The sequence below is a fragment of the Myotis myotis genome, unplaced genomic scaffold (assembly GCF_014108235.1).
Source record: "Myotis myotis isolate mMyoMyo1 unplaced genomic scaffold, mMyoMyo1.p scaffold_m19_p_8, whole genome shotgun sequence".
Classification (NCBI taxonomy): Eukaryota; Metazoa; Chordata; class Mammalia; order Chiroptera; family Vespertilionidae; genus Myotis; species Myotis myotis.
The window spans coordinates 45131244-45148756 of record NW_023416390.1 but is presented as its reverse complement, the minus strand read 5'-3'; the positions used below and the strand labels follow the sequence as shown (position 1 = coordinate 45148756).

General features: G+C 38.4%; 1 protein-coding gene across 8 annotated transcripts in view; it reads left to right on the top strand.

Moving 5' to 3' along the window:
• The window catches only part of MAP3K20 (mitogen-activated protein kinase kinase kinase 20), a 138969-nt gene that overhangs the window by 78493 nt on the left and 42963 nt on the right, over positions 1-17513 (top strand). For all 8 annotated transcript variants that reach the window (XM_036319961.1, XM_036319960.1, XM_036319958.1 and 5 more), the window contains 3 exons: positions 1404-1478; positions 6227-6333; positions 13731-13866. In XM_036319961.1, the coding sequence (XP_036175854.1) occupies positions 1404-1478; positions 6227-6333; positions 13731-13866 (318 nt within the window). The remainder of the gene's footprint in view (positions 1-1403; positions 1479-6226; positions 6334-13730; positions 13867-17513) is intronic.

Below are 17513 nucleotides of genomic sequence, written 5' to 3'. Positions count from 1 at the left end.
TTTCCTATCTGCAAAGCTTTCTTTGTCGAACAATACTGTGGAATAAATGCCCCCAGTACTTCTTAGTACAGCAGTTCTCCACTCCAGCACCCCCAGGGCTCTTTTTATAACTGTGTGTTAACGCCCACCTCTACTTCCATTAAATGAAATTCAGAGGCAATACAACCTACCTACACACATTAGATTTTAAGTCAATATAATGTTCTAATGGAATATAAAGAAGAAATTAATGGAAAGTGTATTGCGCTTGCAATGTGTGAATGTTCAGGCATGACCACAGTGAGGTCATGGGGCAGTTTTAGGCGTTGGCACCTATGGATAAATAGACTTCCACAGCTCCAAATGCAGATGGAGTTGGGTTAATGACCCCACTACCATGCATGAGCAACACTGTTGTCTGTGACATTTTCCAAAAATTTCAGTTAGTGCAAAACTCACTCAGCCCTTGATTTATTTCATTTGGTAATTGCGTTCTTAGAACATTCAGTGCACTTAAAAGCTATTCAAAAAATACTTTGTGTTTATTTGTAAGTCAGTGTTAGACTCTAGGCTCAGACAACTGTAAACCTCATTGTTTGCTTGTTTTACTGACATGAATGCACATGGGGCCTTTGAAGCTTGATGGAATATAAGCGATTCTTAATCAAGTAGAACTTCCCTGTATATTGAAGGATGGCTTGCATTCTTGACCTGCTTCAGGGGCAACCCACCAGTTTCTAAAACAAACAGAAATGCTCCCATGGATTTCTACACAGCCTCCAGGAGCATGATATGTTCTGTGAGAACCACCGCTGTGGAATGTTAGAACGGCACCGAGCCTCACATTGTCATCTTTGTTGTGCCAGGTCCTTACCGTTTATGAGTTTGAGTAAAACGGAGCCGTAATGAACCATGCATTCAGAACGTCCTATTTACCAGTGGCAGAGCGCGCGCTTCATTAAAACCGGCTCTGTGGTTGTCTGTAGTGAAGATGTTTTCACGGTTGTCCGTCTACTGCCAAAACGGAACTGGTTTCCGAGTTGCCCGGCCTGTTTGCATATTTCACAGTTGCCTGTAAAAGTGCAGTAATAGATTTGTGGTTTTAGATTTTGTGTTTAAGTTCAGACTTGCCGCTCTCCTTCTGTAGTTTCTTTTAGACTTGATGTTTTGTTTAAAGCCTTTGTTGTGCTGAACCTCATTCTCCATCCAGTGCGATTATTTTTTAGAGGAAAAGTACAGGTGTCTTCAGAGATTAGGTATTATGGCTGTAAACATAAACTCTCGCCTGTCACACGTTAATCAGTGGAAGATTTAAATGCAAGTCCTTGTTCATGCTCTTAATTCTCTTATGACCCTTCAGTTAGTATTTTCTTTCCTTAATGAGCAAGTCCTTATGTTTTATTTTGCTTTACTCTCTATGGCAGAGATTAACCATTCCGAGCAGTTGCCCCAGAAGCTTTGCTGAACTGTTACGTCAGTGTTGGGAAGCCGATGCCAAGGTATGTGTACGCTTTTTGTTGCTGTTCAGAACTCTGGAATTTCACTTGTTTGGCTTTGAATTGGGGGGTGAGGGGTAATAAAATCTATTACAAAGCAAAGCTGGGCTGCTGTTCCCCAGATCGACTGTGAAGGCTTTTTGTTCACATCTGCTTATCTTGACCCCTAGAAACTCAATAAAATGGGTCTTTCTTACAGCACTCTGACATTCTTGATTCAATAAAGAGAAATTTGTTCCTTTCTTTTTCATCTTTAATGGTAACTATTGCACCTTCATGTTTTAAAGATGGCTAGCACACAGTGCTTATTATATGTCAGGCACTGTTCCAAATACTTTATGTATATTAAGTCATTCCTCACAATAGCTCTATGAAATAGGCACCATCATTATCCTCATTTTATAGATGAAGAATCAAGGCACACAGAGGTAGAGTAATGAGCTCAAGGCCACACTGCTGATATGTGGTGGGGCTGGACATGAACCCAGGCAGTCTGACAGGAGTCCCTGCTCTTATCCACTACACTCTATTGCCCTTTAACCAAAGACCAGAAGTAGCCCTTGGAGAGAACCTTGGTACCTACCTCCTGTCCAGTTTCAGTGATGTTTTTTAGACAATCACAATGGAGTTGGAGAAATTCCAAACTTCGGCTTTCATGTGGTTATCACATTTAAGCATGAATGGCCCATTTCCTTTCCCTACAAAGATCATTTTAAAAGACTCTCACATACATACGGAAATATTTATAGATAAATGATAAGCTAGTCTTGGATTTGCTTCAAAATAAAGTGAAAGGAAATGGTTGATGGTATAAATGAAATAAGATTAGCTATAATTTTTGAAGCTGAGTGATAGGTATATGGAGGTTCATTATATTATTCTATCATTGTGTATGTTCGGAATTTTCCATAATAAAAAGTTAAAAATAAAGAGTCTCACAGATTAAACATTGCCTATAGTAAGAGAGTTATACTCAAGAAAGGAACTGAAATTTTATATTTTCAATGTGTCCAGTTTTTCATGGAAATATATCTATTGCAACCTGACCTTTTAAATAGAGATCTAAAAATAAAAACTTAAGAATGGAATTTCTTCCTTAATTTAAACCCAGTTCCAGTATGGCCCTCAAGAGGAATGAATGATAACATATAGGCTGTTCTACATGTTTCTCTAGTGGGAATAACTCATAAATAGTTGGTGAGGATGGGAATTGTGTTAGTATATAACTCAGGATTCCCGTGAATCATATGTGAAGTTCCCCAGCACATTGTTCCGCCCCATCAAGTGAGAACAGCTGAACATCAGGTACAGCAGCGTAGCCAGCAGTGCAGCAGGGCCCTTCGACCTGCCTGCCGCTGCTGCTGGGCTGCCCGCGCTTTGTCTTAGAAGGGTTTGCTGCGGTTCTCCCCTCCTCCCCCCTTGACCATTTGCCTTTCCTCTCATTACCAACAGCCTCCACCTTTGCTTTTACTCCTGTTCATCAAACTGCCTTTGTCTTTTAAAAAGTAGAGTCCTTTAAAATGTATAAACTGTGTTGGTATTTTTATCTAGGATAGCTGTTGCTTTTATTAGTATTCCGTGACAAAGTTACATAGGCTTTGAGTGGGCAGCCCTATTCCTGTTTCAGCTCTATTCTTTTAGAGTGAGAGTTTTCAGAATATGGAAATTTTTAAGCATTAAAATAAAGGCCTGCACTTTGTAACTAATCTAGTAGAAACTATAAGTGACTACTTGCAAGCTTGCTGTAGAACAGTTATTTTGTACCGTTGAAATAGTATCATACTACCCTTTTCATACTCTCTCTCCCAGTTATATATCCATTGTGGCATATACAGTAATTCTGCCAGTATTTTCCTCTCTGACATTTAAATAGAAATTTCACCTGAAATTATTTGCATTGAATTAGATTAGTGCAACTAGATCTCTATAATTGTAATTATATTTCAGTATGCAAAGCAGGTTGTGAATTTCTTAATCAGAAACTCTGTACTACCTTAATTAAAATTCTGAGAGTGTACAGTTATGGTGCATTAATGAAATGGTAGTATAAACACCTATCAGCACAGACCATTAGTCCCCATGTTGGTGCCGTGAGGTTGGATGCCTCTAAGATGTGCTAAGCTCAACTTCCTTAGGACCAAAGGAATCTTGTGTTCTAGCCATGTGAAGTATAAAGAAAGTTTGATCGGTTTTTATTTCCTAAATTCATGATATTTTATTTTGATAAAACTACGACATGGCACCTGTCCTTGACCTGATTATACGCCCAGCCGCAGCCCGCCTTCCCAGCTCCGTCGCTGAGCTCCTCCGGACACGCCTCCCACCTTTATTCCCAAACGTGCTCTCCCTTCTTGTCTTTTCTCCCCTCATCACTTCATCATAAGCTTCCCTGGTTACTCTGTTTACTCTGGCCTATAATTAGTGTTTCTTTTCCCAACCCACAATCTGGCCTAGTGCCTTACCTTGAATTGCTGTATTTTTAAAAAATATTTTTTCTTCCTAACTTGATTGCAGGATATATAAGGGAATAGAGCTAGTTTTAATATGTGTTTCCTTATAGCACCTTACATAACTTGAGTAAATAGATGCCCAATTTGTGGTTGACCGAAGCAGCCAACCCAGGCTTGTTTCAGTTCTCTGGCTGGAAGTACATAGCATTTCAACCAGAAGTTGGTGCCAGACCTATGCACATATAATAGTTGGTTAAAATATTTTTTCCAGTCCTCGGGCTTTAGAATATTAACACATAGATTAAAATATTCAGCTATAAAAATGTGTTCTTTTGCAATGAGGAGGAGGAAATGTGTACAAGAGCAAGCTGGTTGTAGGTGAATGTCCCGTCATTCCAGTGGCTTACCCCCGGGGCTCAAAATATTTCATTGAAGAAAAGAAGGAGGTGAAGGTAGGTATTGGTTCAAGTTCTAAAGTGACATTTCTAAATAAGAAAAAAGGTAACTGTTAAAGCCCTGAATTTGAAAGGAAGTCCTGTTTTACCCTCATGTGGTAAAGCATTCTGCAGGTTTACCTGCGTGGTCCCTGGCACTGTGGCCTATTTCCTGTGTGATGCTGGGCGGTTGATTCTTCTCTGAGACTAATTTTCCTTATCTACGAAATGAAGATAACTAAAGAAATGCTGTGTGCGGATGCTTAATAAAGGGCCTTGTTGTGATTTTTAAGTAAGGAACACCTGCATAATTCCTGAAAGAAAATTAAGTTCCTTCAAAGGAACTTACATAAGACCTTAGCCCAAATCTTGTCTTCTGCAGTTAGCGTATTCATAAACTATCATTACCACAAAAGTCTGCATTGGTGTTGCTTGGTTAAATGTTCACTTTGATAATTTCTCTTTGAGAGCATATTCTATGGATAAAATTAAGATTTTTTTCTAGGGGTACTTGTCATCCAGTTACAAAAGATTTTCACCTTATTGCAAGAATGATTATGTAGGATTATATTATTTAAAACTTCATTAATTCTTCTGCCTTTTTAATGCAAAATGAAAATCCTATATTTATAATATAATTTGTTCCTATGCAAATAATTAAAATTTTGTAACCTTACACATAGTGGTAGAAATTAAAATGGGAACAAAGTCAAAAGAAAACAATATTTTTCAAATTTCCTATTTACAGCATTTTTCTTTTTTGCTTATTAGAAGGCTTGATATATATTAGTGACATTTTGCTACTTTTGCCCTCTCTTAATCTCTCTCTCTCTCTCTCTCTCTCTCTCTCTCTCTCTCTCAAAAGAACTCAGGGGAAAAAAAGAATTCAGAATAAATCTCTCCATTTTATATTCCTGAGAAACGGGAAAATTGCCTTTCTTAATGTATGAAGCACTCAAGTCCTGAGAGCAAGCACCTCAACATTGTTCCTTCTTGTTTTTGTGCTCCTAAATTAAAATGCATGTTTTAATTGCCGCAACTGTAATTTATTCAGAAATGCTATAATTATGAGGCATGATGAAGAGAGAATATGCATCATACTTTTATTATCTTTCTCCATTTTTGGTTTAACCTTTTCTCTCAACCTTGGCTCCAGTCTAAAGAGATAGACTACTGTAGTTACTGTAAGCTAAAGAAATACACCTAACCACTCCCTTTTCAATTTCTGCTAAACAGTATCCTAGCGTTTTCCAGCACCAAAGTTAGTTACAATGTGGAATAAATATTGAGAACAAGTTATGATGGCTTTTAAATTGGGGAAATTTTCTGAGCAAGTGGTTTAGGAAGAAGTTTTGTTGGTTCTGATAAGTTTACAAGTAGATTTTCTCCAAAAAAAAAATTATTATACACCTGTTCGAACATCCAGAAAAGTTGAAAGAATTTTACAGCGAATACTGCTATACCTATCCCCTAGCCTAGACTCTACTATTAACGTTTACATGCTTGCTTTATCACATAGAGTTTTAAAGGACTTAACTTTTGCCTTTTACTAGTAGGAGTCCTTCATCATACCCAGGTCAAAGAGAGAATTAGTACTTTCCTTACCTAAAGAAAAACTGAAATTATTCCAGACGGAGGCCACAGACAGAAAAAAGGCATGAGTCTATCCTTATGAATAATTGATTGAAAATAAGGAATACAGTTCCCTAACCCTGAGTGGTCTGGCGGTTGTGAACTGACTAAATTAGGACTTTACATCCTATTTTATTTTGTCATGATAAGTTGAACTTCTTACTGTGCGTATAGATTTTCTCTTGAAGAGCTATCTGAATTTCTAACAAGGGGTTATTTATTTTCTCTTCTTCAGAAACGGCCGTCTTTCAAGCAGATCATTTCAATTCTGGAGTCCATGTCAAATGACACTGACCTTCCCGACCAGTGTAACTCGTTCCTGCACAACAAGGCGGAGTGGAGGTAGGTAGGCCTGCTCAGCAGACACCTCCCCTGGCCTCGAGGACCAGGACTAACTGAAGTGAAGGAGAGAACCAGAAAACTAGATGACGATCCTGATTTCTAAGAATAGCTTAGAAATTGCGGCTTTTTATTTTGCTTTTAATATTTTTATTGATTCCAGAGAGAGAGGGAGAGAGAGATAGAAACATCAGTGATGAGAGAGAATCATTGTTCTGTTGCCTGCTGCGCACCCCCCCCCCCCAAACTAGGGATCAAGCCCACAACCTGGACAGGTGCCCTGCCGAGAATCGAACCGCGACCTCCTGGTTCATAGGTTGATGCTCAATCACTTGAGCCACACTGACTAGGCTTGTTTTCTGTTTGTGTTAAAAAATTCTGGAGATCGAATAAGTCTTCCATTTCATATGTAAGCAAAAATGAGAGTTCCCCTCTGAGCTTGTTGTATGAGTATGTGGAAAGACCATTGAAATCATATCTTCCGAGACACAGGACAGTTAGTTGCCATCTCTCTGTGTACACTCTGTGTTGGAAGCTTTGGCCTCTGTCCAGTGAGAAATAAAAATACTGTTTGCCCGGAAATTTGCAGAGAGCACTCTATGTTGATGGAGAAGGTAGGGAGACTATAAAAACACTTTTGAAAGAAAACTTTAGATGTTATAAATCCTATTAAATTGTGTCAAGTGTAAAACAAGTTCAGTAATGAGAAAATGGTATTGTGTGAGTGGAAGAAGTAAGCCTGGGATGAGACATTTGAGCCAGGTCACATGATGCTCGAATATAAATAGCATGTTTGGGAGCTACATTCCTCCCTGACTCAGCAGAGACTTAAGTAACTGCCTCTCTGCTCCTGAGAGCCCAGGCGGTAATGAGGCGCCTTGCGCCACCTGCTGATGCAAAATGAATACTGCATGTGCTTTGAAAACGATGAAGTTGTTTTCTCCTGTTCTTAGACATGTTTTGGGGCTGTTCGGTTGGTGTTTTACAATAACTTTATTTATTTTTATTCTTTTGAAATCTTTATCAAAGGCCAGCGAGTTAAATGAATTTTTATTTAGGGACACAAAAGGAATACTGTCCGTTCTAGTCTAGGCACAAAGGATTTGGTTCTGGGCTGAAATAATTAGCAAAACATGTAAAATTAATATTTTTTTCTTACAATAAGAGTTCAGCACAAATATACAAAATAGTAAGTCCATATAAAGGGGTGACCAGTACTCTAGGACAGAAGCCAAAATACTTAGTAAGACTCATGAGACTCACTTTACTCTGGCCTCAGAGCCTCATCTGAAGAGCGTCGGTCTGTCCATTATTTCTGGCTTTCAGTCCCTCAGGAGGTGCATGGTTCTTCCTCCCTCAGAGTTCTTGCAAAATATAGTTTGTTTTGTTTAAAATTCATCCCTGTTTATAACATTCACAGTATATCAAGTAGATAATAATATTTTACCTATCAAACTGGTGAAGGTTAATTAAAAGCACTGCTATTCCTCCACATATATGGACTGTGAGGCAGGCACTCTCACACATGGCTGGCAGGATTGTAAACTGATACAGCCTTCCCAGAAATCATTTAGGATCAGGAACCTTTAAATTTTTCATACCATTTGTCAGAGAAATTCCATCTCTAGGAATCTATTCTAAGGAAGTAGAGATACCCATGACTGTTATTGTAATTAATAAGTAATTTACAGTTTACTTAATGTGTGTGTGTGTGTCACTGGCTAAAGTGGATCAGGTTTATCACTGTACCTATAGCATCTAGAAGGTGCCTTGACCATAGCAGTTGCTCAATAACTATTTGGGGAAGAGAATGCAATGGTGCTAATAATATAAAAAGACAGTATGGTATTGCACAAGAGAATATAAATATGCAAGTTAATTTGTTTGCCACGACAAATGTTCTTACATGCATTCACTCAAATATTTGTTGAACTTTGGCTGAGGCAAGGTGCCCTTCTGGGTATTGGGTTTGGTGATGAACAGATCAGACCCAATGCACATGGAATGCCCAGTGTTGAACTATGAAGTATAAGTATACAAATAATTATTACTATTTTGAGAATAGTATCATACTATTTACTATCATACTAAAGGACACAAAAAGGCAGTTCCCCAAAAAAAGAAACCCAATGGCCAAGAAACATATGAAATATATTCAACCTCATTTAGCAGTCAAGTAAATAAACATAAGGGAACATAATTCGCTTCTCAGATTAGTAAAAATTTATATCATGAAAATACCCAGTGTTATGAATTTTCTCATGCATTGCTGGTGACAAAAATACTACCTTTCCAAAGAAGGTATTCCTAAAAAAATGAATGAGAAGATTATGCAAGAATGTAGGACACCTCTATCCTTAGAATCATAAAACTGAAAATGGCATAAAGTGCAATAAAAAGGAGATTCATTTTGCTTTTATTGTTTATTTGTGGTTTTTAAAAGTTACAATATCTCCATTCACAGAATAGTATGGAGAAATTCATGATAACAGAGATCTGATAAAATTATTTTAAAATAGAGGCTACAATCCAGTATGTTTAGAGTGATTCCATTTTTGTAAAATATATGTTTATATGTATATTTGTGTGTACATAGAAAAAATATCAAAAGGTCATTGTTATCATTGGGCAATAAAATTATGGAAGAATGTTTTCTATTTGTTTATCTTTAATGTTTTCTATGATAAACCTGGATTAGCTGAATAATAAATTTAATGTTTTAAATGCTTCAAAATGAAAAGATGAGGGGAATAAAATTGGTAAAACATTATTGTATTTTAGTAAAAGGTGAATACAGTAGTTGCCTAGAGGGCTGCCTCATTGGCTATCTTTCAGGAATGAGTCAATCCCAAGAGCTGAGAGAGTATAGATCGTTACCTGGACCACTAAACCGCTATCTGAGACACAGCAGAGCTGTTTTATCTGAACTTGGGCATTGGTTAAAAACATGGAGAGTAAAATATTAAGTAGAAGAACAATAATAAGCACAGCTGTCATGTATTACATTCTTACTAGATAGTTATACTTTTTTCAGATTATCTTTTTTAATCCACATATCAACCCTGACATCACAGATGCAAAAACCGAGGCCTGGACAGGTCGGGTAACCTGCCCAAATCACGTCGTATAAGATGGATCCAGTAGAGCAGTGGTTCTCAACCTGTGGGTCGCGACCCCTTTGGCGGTCAAATGACCCTTTCACAGGGGTCACCTGAGACCATCCTGCATGCCAGATATTTACATTGAGTCATAACAGTAGCAACACTACAGTTATGAAGTAGCAATGAAAATAATTTTATCGTTGGGTCACAACATGAGGAACTGTATTTAAAGGGCCAGAAGGTTGAGAACCACCGCAGTGGAAGAACCCAGGTGGTCTGGCCCCAGGCCTGCAGTAGCACACGCGTGCAGTACTGTTCTGGGACTGTGGCCAGTGTCACGCCATCCACTGATTAGCGTGCAGTGTGCCCTTGACCAGGCTCCTTTTTAGAGAAGAGAAATATGACAGGGCATGATTGGTTTGAATAACGTAAAACAACTATTTCACTCAGTATACCAAGTGGTGAAAAGAATTAAATGTTTTGGCATCATCTGGGTCAGTGGTCGGCAAACTGCGGCTCGCGAGCCACGTGCGGCTCTTTGGCCTCTTGAGTGTGGCTCTTCCACAAAATACCATGTGCGGGCGCGCACGTACAGTGCAATTGAAACTCCGTGGCCCATGCGCAGAAGTCGGTATTTTATGGAAGGGCCACGCTCAAGGGGCCGAAGAGCCGCATGTGGCTTGCGAGCCGCAGTTTGCTGACCACTGATCTGGGTGTTTCAAAAGACACCGCATCAGACCACTCCTCTCTCTCCCCTCCCCCCCCCGCCCCCACTGGGTCTGGTGTCTGAAACCATGCGGCCGTTGTCCAAAGCGTGTATTGAAAATCAGAGTCACAGTGAAGTCAGATTCCAGTCCTTTCTGGTGTTTCTGGCAAATGCTTGTTTTCTGGTTGAGCTTCCGCTACCCAGAGACCAGATGGAACACCTGTCCAGTTTTAGAAAGTTAAATGATTATGCTGGAATTCTTTTTAAAACGAGGTTATTAAAAACCACCTTAACTATGTTCTTTCTTTTGACCTAATGAATGACAGGAAAGAAATCTTGTCTACGGCTCTTGCTCATCACACCTTCAGCTTGTTTCTCCTCGGTTGACTTGCTAGCTATAGTGGCAGTGAGCATCTGCTGGTGGGAATGCAGACTGGTGCAGCCACTATGGAAGACAGTATGGAGTTTCCTTAAAAAACTGAAAATGGAACTCCCATTTGACCCTGTGATCCCACTTCTGGGAATATATCCCAAGAAACCAGAAACACCAATCAGAAAGGATATATGCACCCCCATGTTCATAGCAGCACAATTCACCATTAAGATCTGGAAACAGCCTAAGTGCCCATCAGTAGATGAATGGATTAGAAAACTGTGGTACATCTACACGATGGAATACTATGCTGCTCTAAAAAGGAAGGAACTCTTACCATTTGCAACGTCATGGATGGAACTGGAGAGCATTATGCTAAGTGAAATAAGCCAGTCAATGAAGGAAAAATACCACATGATCTCACTCATTCATGGATAATAGAGACCATTATAAACTTTTGAACAATAATAGATACAGAGGCAGAGCTGCCTCAAACAGATTGTCAAACTGCAGCAGGAAGGCCGGGGAGGGTTGGGGGGCAGGAGGTAGGGGGGTAAGAGATCAACTAAAGGACTTGTATGCATTCATATAAGCATAACCAGTGGACATAAGACATTGGGGGATAGGGGAGGCTAGGGGACTGTCTAGGGCGGGGGGATAAAATGGACACATATGTAATACCCTTTGTAATACTTTAAGCAATAAAAAAAAAAAAGAAAAAAAAATAGTGGCAGTGAGCATAGGAACAGAAACTATGTCGTCCTGTCTCGGTTTTCATTGTCCCGTGGGGCCTCTGCGCCTGTGGGAGTCTGTGCTCCCTGAGCCGGGTGGTATGTAAGGGAGCACTCGGATCTCTGTGTCGGCAAAGCACTCTGGGTTGTGGTCTGACTTGTGATCAAATACTCTCCCTGAGTCATGCATGGCCTCTTAAAAACAAAGATCAAAGAAATTTAATCTTTGCTATTTGGGTATTAGCACACATCATTTAATACATAAGAACAAATATAATCTACACATTATGTACTTATGCAATATATATGCAATAAAGCTGTTTTTTACTCATTGACCTTTTATTTCAAAGGAAGTTTCTGTCTAATAAAGAAGATAATTATACTTCCTCGCCTGTTTTTAGCGTATGGAAAATTCACATTAGTGGCAGTCAGCCTTCGTTAGGTTTTGTTTAAGAGTAAAGCTGTGATTTTCATCAGTTAAAACATGTAAACCATATTTTTTACAACAGGAAAGTTATATAAATGCACTAAGAGATGCATTTGGGTGCAAAACAACGCATCACCAAAAGCAAGGACAGCAAGGGGCACAGGCTGTTTTACTCTCTTTCCCTCTCATTGACTGAAGATGGCTCTTTCTGTGTTATAAAAGTTGAACCACATTGATTTTCCTCCTCAGTCTTCTATTTTAGAAATAAAAACAAACTTATTTATGAATGGGTATAATATTTATGTCTGATATCATACTTGGGGACTATAGTGTGACTTTACTATATTGGTTTTTAATTTTCAGATGGCACCAAGGAAGTAAAGTGTCAGACCCAAATCTAGACCCATCTCAATAGCTGTTCCCTGAGTTGGGATTTGCCCATAATTGTTTTGTCTGCATTCGTTTAGTTCTCATCTATGAGGACATTGGAGTAAGCTGTCCACTTATTCTGATTTTCCCTGAAAATAAAATAAAAGGCAGATTTTGGTCACATATATTCATTAACTTAGATCTGGGGGCTTCTACTTTCCACAGACATGGTCTCAGCCAGAATTCCTGAGTCTGCCGTGCAGGTTTGTCTTAATGGCACCTGGAAACAGCTAGCTGTTGGCAGCACTCAACAGCTGCTCTACACATCGCCTCTTTCCAGCCTCTTTCTTCTCTGTGTGCGCCTTCTCCAGCCTTTCGTCCCTAGGGTTCTCCCTCCCTCGCTCCATCTCTCTCTCTCTCTCTCTCTCTCTCTCTCTCTCTCTCTCTCTCTCTCTCTCTTTCTCTCTTTCCTCCCCCTCACTCCCTCCCTCTTTCTCTATTTTTTTCATTACTGTTACTTTTCTCATGGGCTCTTCAGAAACTCAAGGGAAAGAACATCCAGCTCTCAAAGGATAAGATTAGACTTAAACATGGTAGTCCTGAAAGAGGGAAAAAAATGCATTGAGCCGAAACCGGTTTGGCTCAGTGGATGGAGCATCAGCCTGCGGACTGGGAGGTCCCGGGTTCGATTCCGGTCAGGGGCATGTACCTGGGTTGCGGGCACATCCTGGTGGGGGATGTGCAGGAGGCAGCTGATCGATGTTTCTCTCTCATCGATGTTTCTAACTCTCTATCTCTCTCCCTTCCTCTCTGTGAAAAATGAATAAAGTATATATTTTTTAAAAAAAAATGCATTGAGCCATCTTACCAGGTTCAGTTTCTATGAAGTGGTGAGGTTGGTCGATCTATACAGACTCAGGAGGGGGCTTTCTTTTAAAATTATTAGAGTGAAAAAGGACCTTGGAGTACATATGGCCCAGAATTTCCTACACTTGCCTGATGGTAAAAACTATCTGGATCTTTTATTAAATAATATAAATTCCTGGGCCCCACCCAACTCTACTGAATCATGAGCTCTAAGGAAGGATCCTAGTTTTGTTGTATGGGTTTGTTTGTTTGTTTGTTTTAACCTGCTGCACAGATAATTATTAGGATCAGGCAAGTTAGGAATCCCTGATGTCAGATAACCACCACCCCTTACAACTCAGGAAACAGAGTCAGCTTAATCAATTGATTACTTGACTTAGCCAGTGAATAAGCTAACGTGAATTTACTAATGGTGTGATATTGATCACCTATCTTGAGGATCATTTTCCCATCTCTCTCTCTAAGATTAGCATCTGTTTCTTGGGACTGTTGTGAGAATAAGATGAGATAATATAAATTGTCCTTTGTAAATTGTAAAGAGCTAGACTAGAGGAATGTGAGCATTTATTAAATGGCTAAACTAGAACACCAGTGTCATGGCTTTGGCTCCTTCATGCTTTGTTAAAGTATTTGAGCTTATTTTTCCAAACTAGAAACTACCCATTGACTTTGAAGGCCATGAAAGATGTGTTATTCTCTGAGAGTTTGCTGTTTGGTTTAAAAGCATGAGTTTTAGCTTTTTACCTTGATTACGAGTAAGCATTCTCCTGGACCATTTAATCACTCTGGAGCAAAGCTGAGACTTAAACCAGTTATCCCTGTGCAGGTGTGAAATTGAAGCAACTCTTGAGAGGCTGAAGAAACTAGAACGTGACCTCAGCTTTAAAGAGCAGGAGCTCAAAGAACGAGAAAGACGTCTGAAGATGTGGGAGCAAAAACTAACGGAGCAGTCCAACACCCCGGTGAGTGTTCCCCATAGGGATAACCTAACCGCCCCCCCCCCCCGCAACCCCCCCCTCCCTGCAACATAGATGACACGCTGAGCATGGCGCATGGCAACTCTTCCCCTCCCTCCCTCCCTCCCTCCCACTGCCACCTCCTCACTTCCTGCCTAACACTTATATATTATAAGGCCCACACATATACTCAAGTAGAACTCATATCTCATTTCAGTTACAAAATGCCAAAAATGTAGAAGAAAAGCTTACTCTATTTCTGGCTCTTTCCCTAAGAACTATTATTCTGTCAGGGTGTTCATATATTAGAATTACAAAAATAAAATCCAATGTATTTTCACACCATCTGCTAGCTGCCCAGAACATGTGCCTTAATGCTGCTAAACTCTTTAAAGTTCATCAGTTAATAAGTGAAACACAGTCTAAGAAAGTCTTTGATGTGTCAGAACCTCACCAGGTTTTTCTTCTAAAAGAGAGATAATTTAATGACTTATAAATGACAAGCATTAATGTTCCTTACTCAATTTGGCATTATGATCATGGGCTGTAAAAGACCTCCAGTATTAATACACCTAGGAAATATCTCGGTTTACTCCAAGCCTTGTAATTCAAGGACAATAAAAATTCTTTTTATGAGTTTTGCTATTTATACACTTACCTTGAACTTATATGTTGATATGTTATATCAGTGGTTCTCAACCTTGGCTGCACATTAGGATCACCTGGGAATCTTTTTAAAATCCTGATTTCTGGGCCTCATCCTCTGGAAATTATGTTTCTTTGTTACTAATGTTGTGGCCCCACCCCATAACAAAGAAACAGAATTTCCGGAGGATGAGGCCCAGAAATCAGGATTTTAAAAAGATTCCCAGGTGATTCTAATGTGCAGCCAAGGTTGAGAACCACTGTGTTATATTAAAGTCTAATCAAATTTCAGCATTCTTTTCTATTTTAAATGATTTATCATTTTGGAAATGAAGTATAAATTTATCATTGGTTTTTCCAGGTTTTTTAATGGGTCATATTTGTCCACTAGTAAGGGTAAGATTAAAAGTACATTTGTAATATATTTTACATTTATTCTTGATAGTTGCTATGGCAGTTATACCAAAAGAAATACATAAATGCCCTTCACTTCATGATCTTAAAAAGCTTTCCTATTTTTAAAAGTCTTAATCTCCCTTAAGCAGTCAATGCTCAATTGCAAAGTATTTTCCAGTGTCTAAAGAATAAAATAGTTTGCCTCCTTTTCCCATTTATGTGGAAAAGCAACCTGATATCCAAAAAAGGGAAAATACAGTGAAGGTAAATGTTTCTTATCGGATTTTACTTTTTCAGAAAAGTAAAATTCAGGGAGTCCCAAAGTAAAACCTGAATTGCTATCCGTTCAGACTATCGTGGACATTAAAAAGGTACCACATTTTATAGGTTCAGTGAATTTAACTTGGCTCCTGAGAAAGAAGTCAGGGAAGTTTCCTGTTCTGGTTGAATTGATGCCAACAGGCAGCTCAGAAAGCGTTGCCCTAGGACCTGTAAGGAGCTCTGCTCTTCCCAGAGCGGATGAGATGCAGAAACCCGGCCATCTTCCTGAGTTGTTTGTATTTTCCCAGTACATTGAAATCTTCAGCTATAAAGCATTGCATGGCTTGACTGTAAACGTAGCGTTGTAAGAGCAAACTTTACACCACCTCTTAGAGTACGCTTTAGAACCTTTCTTTGGTTTGTTGGCATTCGTTTTGCTAAGAAATCATGGGCTGCCTTGCACACGTTCTTGCTATTATTAGTAACGTAGTTGTGTAATAAAGAATGAAACGCTGGGAGTGCTCAGAGGGTTGTATGCTGCATTTTAACCGCAGAAAACTTTCTGTAAAGGAGCTGCTCTGAGGGCCGCCATCTAATAATGGCCAGCATGAAGCACCGTCTCAGCGAGATTCTCTTCCCTTTTCTTACTTGTGAGCGCTAAGTGTTCTTTCTTTACATACTTGCCTTTAATGTCTCTTCTGCTCGGAGCTGGTGACTCTGAAGGAAAGAAAGTTTGTGCTCAGGTACTTTATAAGTAGGTATTTTCTTTAATCCTCACACCAGTGTCTAGATGAGTGTAAATGAGGTTTCTGAGAGAAGGATAAGATAAAGCTTTTAAAAAGGAAGTGGCTGGAGATTTAAGTTTCCTGTCGGTAGCTTCATCTTAATTATAGAAGTTTAAAATGGACATACCTCTTTAAAATTGTATTATTGGATTTATTTTGAGGAAGGACACTATTTTCTTCCCTGAAATTAAAATATTACTTAAAGATATTTGGGAAGATGAATTCATATATATATATATATATATATATACATATATATATATATATAGTGTTTATTTTATAATTATTATATTATTGTAGCTTGATGTAAAAAACTTTATTTCTTTTAAGAGTAAAAGCTTATTTGAGAGACATTTATTAAGATCTTAATATAATGTGAGGAAGGACCCATAAGATAATAAAAAAAACAAGCAACAAAGAATTTCCCAAGAGCATCTAACAACTGAAACCAAATTTGTGAAGCTGGGAAATTTGACTACAAGGAAAATAATATCCTGTTTCCAGTGTTAAAGGATCTAAAGCCATTATTTTCTATAGAAGAATTAGATGAAATTCTTTTTGAACTAACAACCTCAGAAGTCTTTTCTTCATAGAGTAGGATTTTTTAAAAACTCAGCTCCAATTTTAATTTAAAAGTTAGAAAATTGGCCCCGAAATGCATATTTATTCCTAGAAAGTAAAGGTCACCCCACAGTGATATATTTGTACATTATCATAAATTTACCCATGTTTAAACATCACCAAAAATATAAGCCTTAATTTGCTTATTTCTCAAGAAAAGAGGCAGTAACACTTTTCAGAGCCAAACAGTTCTACTCCCAAAATGAATCTGACCAACATTTATGGAAATAGGTTGGCTGTTCAACATAATTACATAAGGTAGAAAAATAAATGTCTGTATCCACTGTGAAAAGAAGAATTCCTAAAAATAAAACCGTACAAAAAAAGAAATTCTTAGTATTCTCTATTCTTACATAGTAGAGAATAGAGAAAAAAAGGTAACAATCTAAATTAGCAGTAATTCCCTTTCCTCCCAATTTTCACATGGACTGATGTACTTGTTTATAACATAACTATTAGAGACAGAATCTAGAATTTATTCACAAGTAAATTGTTTCATAAATCAGATAACTAGTATTATATCTTATCTAGCTGTAATAAATAATAAATGGAAACAAGTGAATTCTGGCCTCATTTTTTGGTTTAGATTCAGATCCTAATTTAGCTAAAAGGGTAATTAATGAAAAAAAGGGTAATCAATGACCCACTTTTTTTTAGAACTATATTGGCTGCTGAGCTGTTTCCATGCTTCCTCTACGCTTTTCTTCTTTGGTTCAAGGTGTCTTGATTTTTTTACTTGAGATTTCATCTCCATTTAATTTCTTTTTTAATATACTAGTTAACTACAATGTTTCTCCGATGAAAGTGAAATTGGGAAAAATTAAGAGAAATCCTAAAAACTATTTTGTTTTAAGCAAAATGAAGGCTTAAAATGTGCAACTTTCTTCCCATTTGAAATTTGGCTTCCAACAGTGCTTTGCAAACTTTGGGTTGTGATTGATTCTG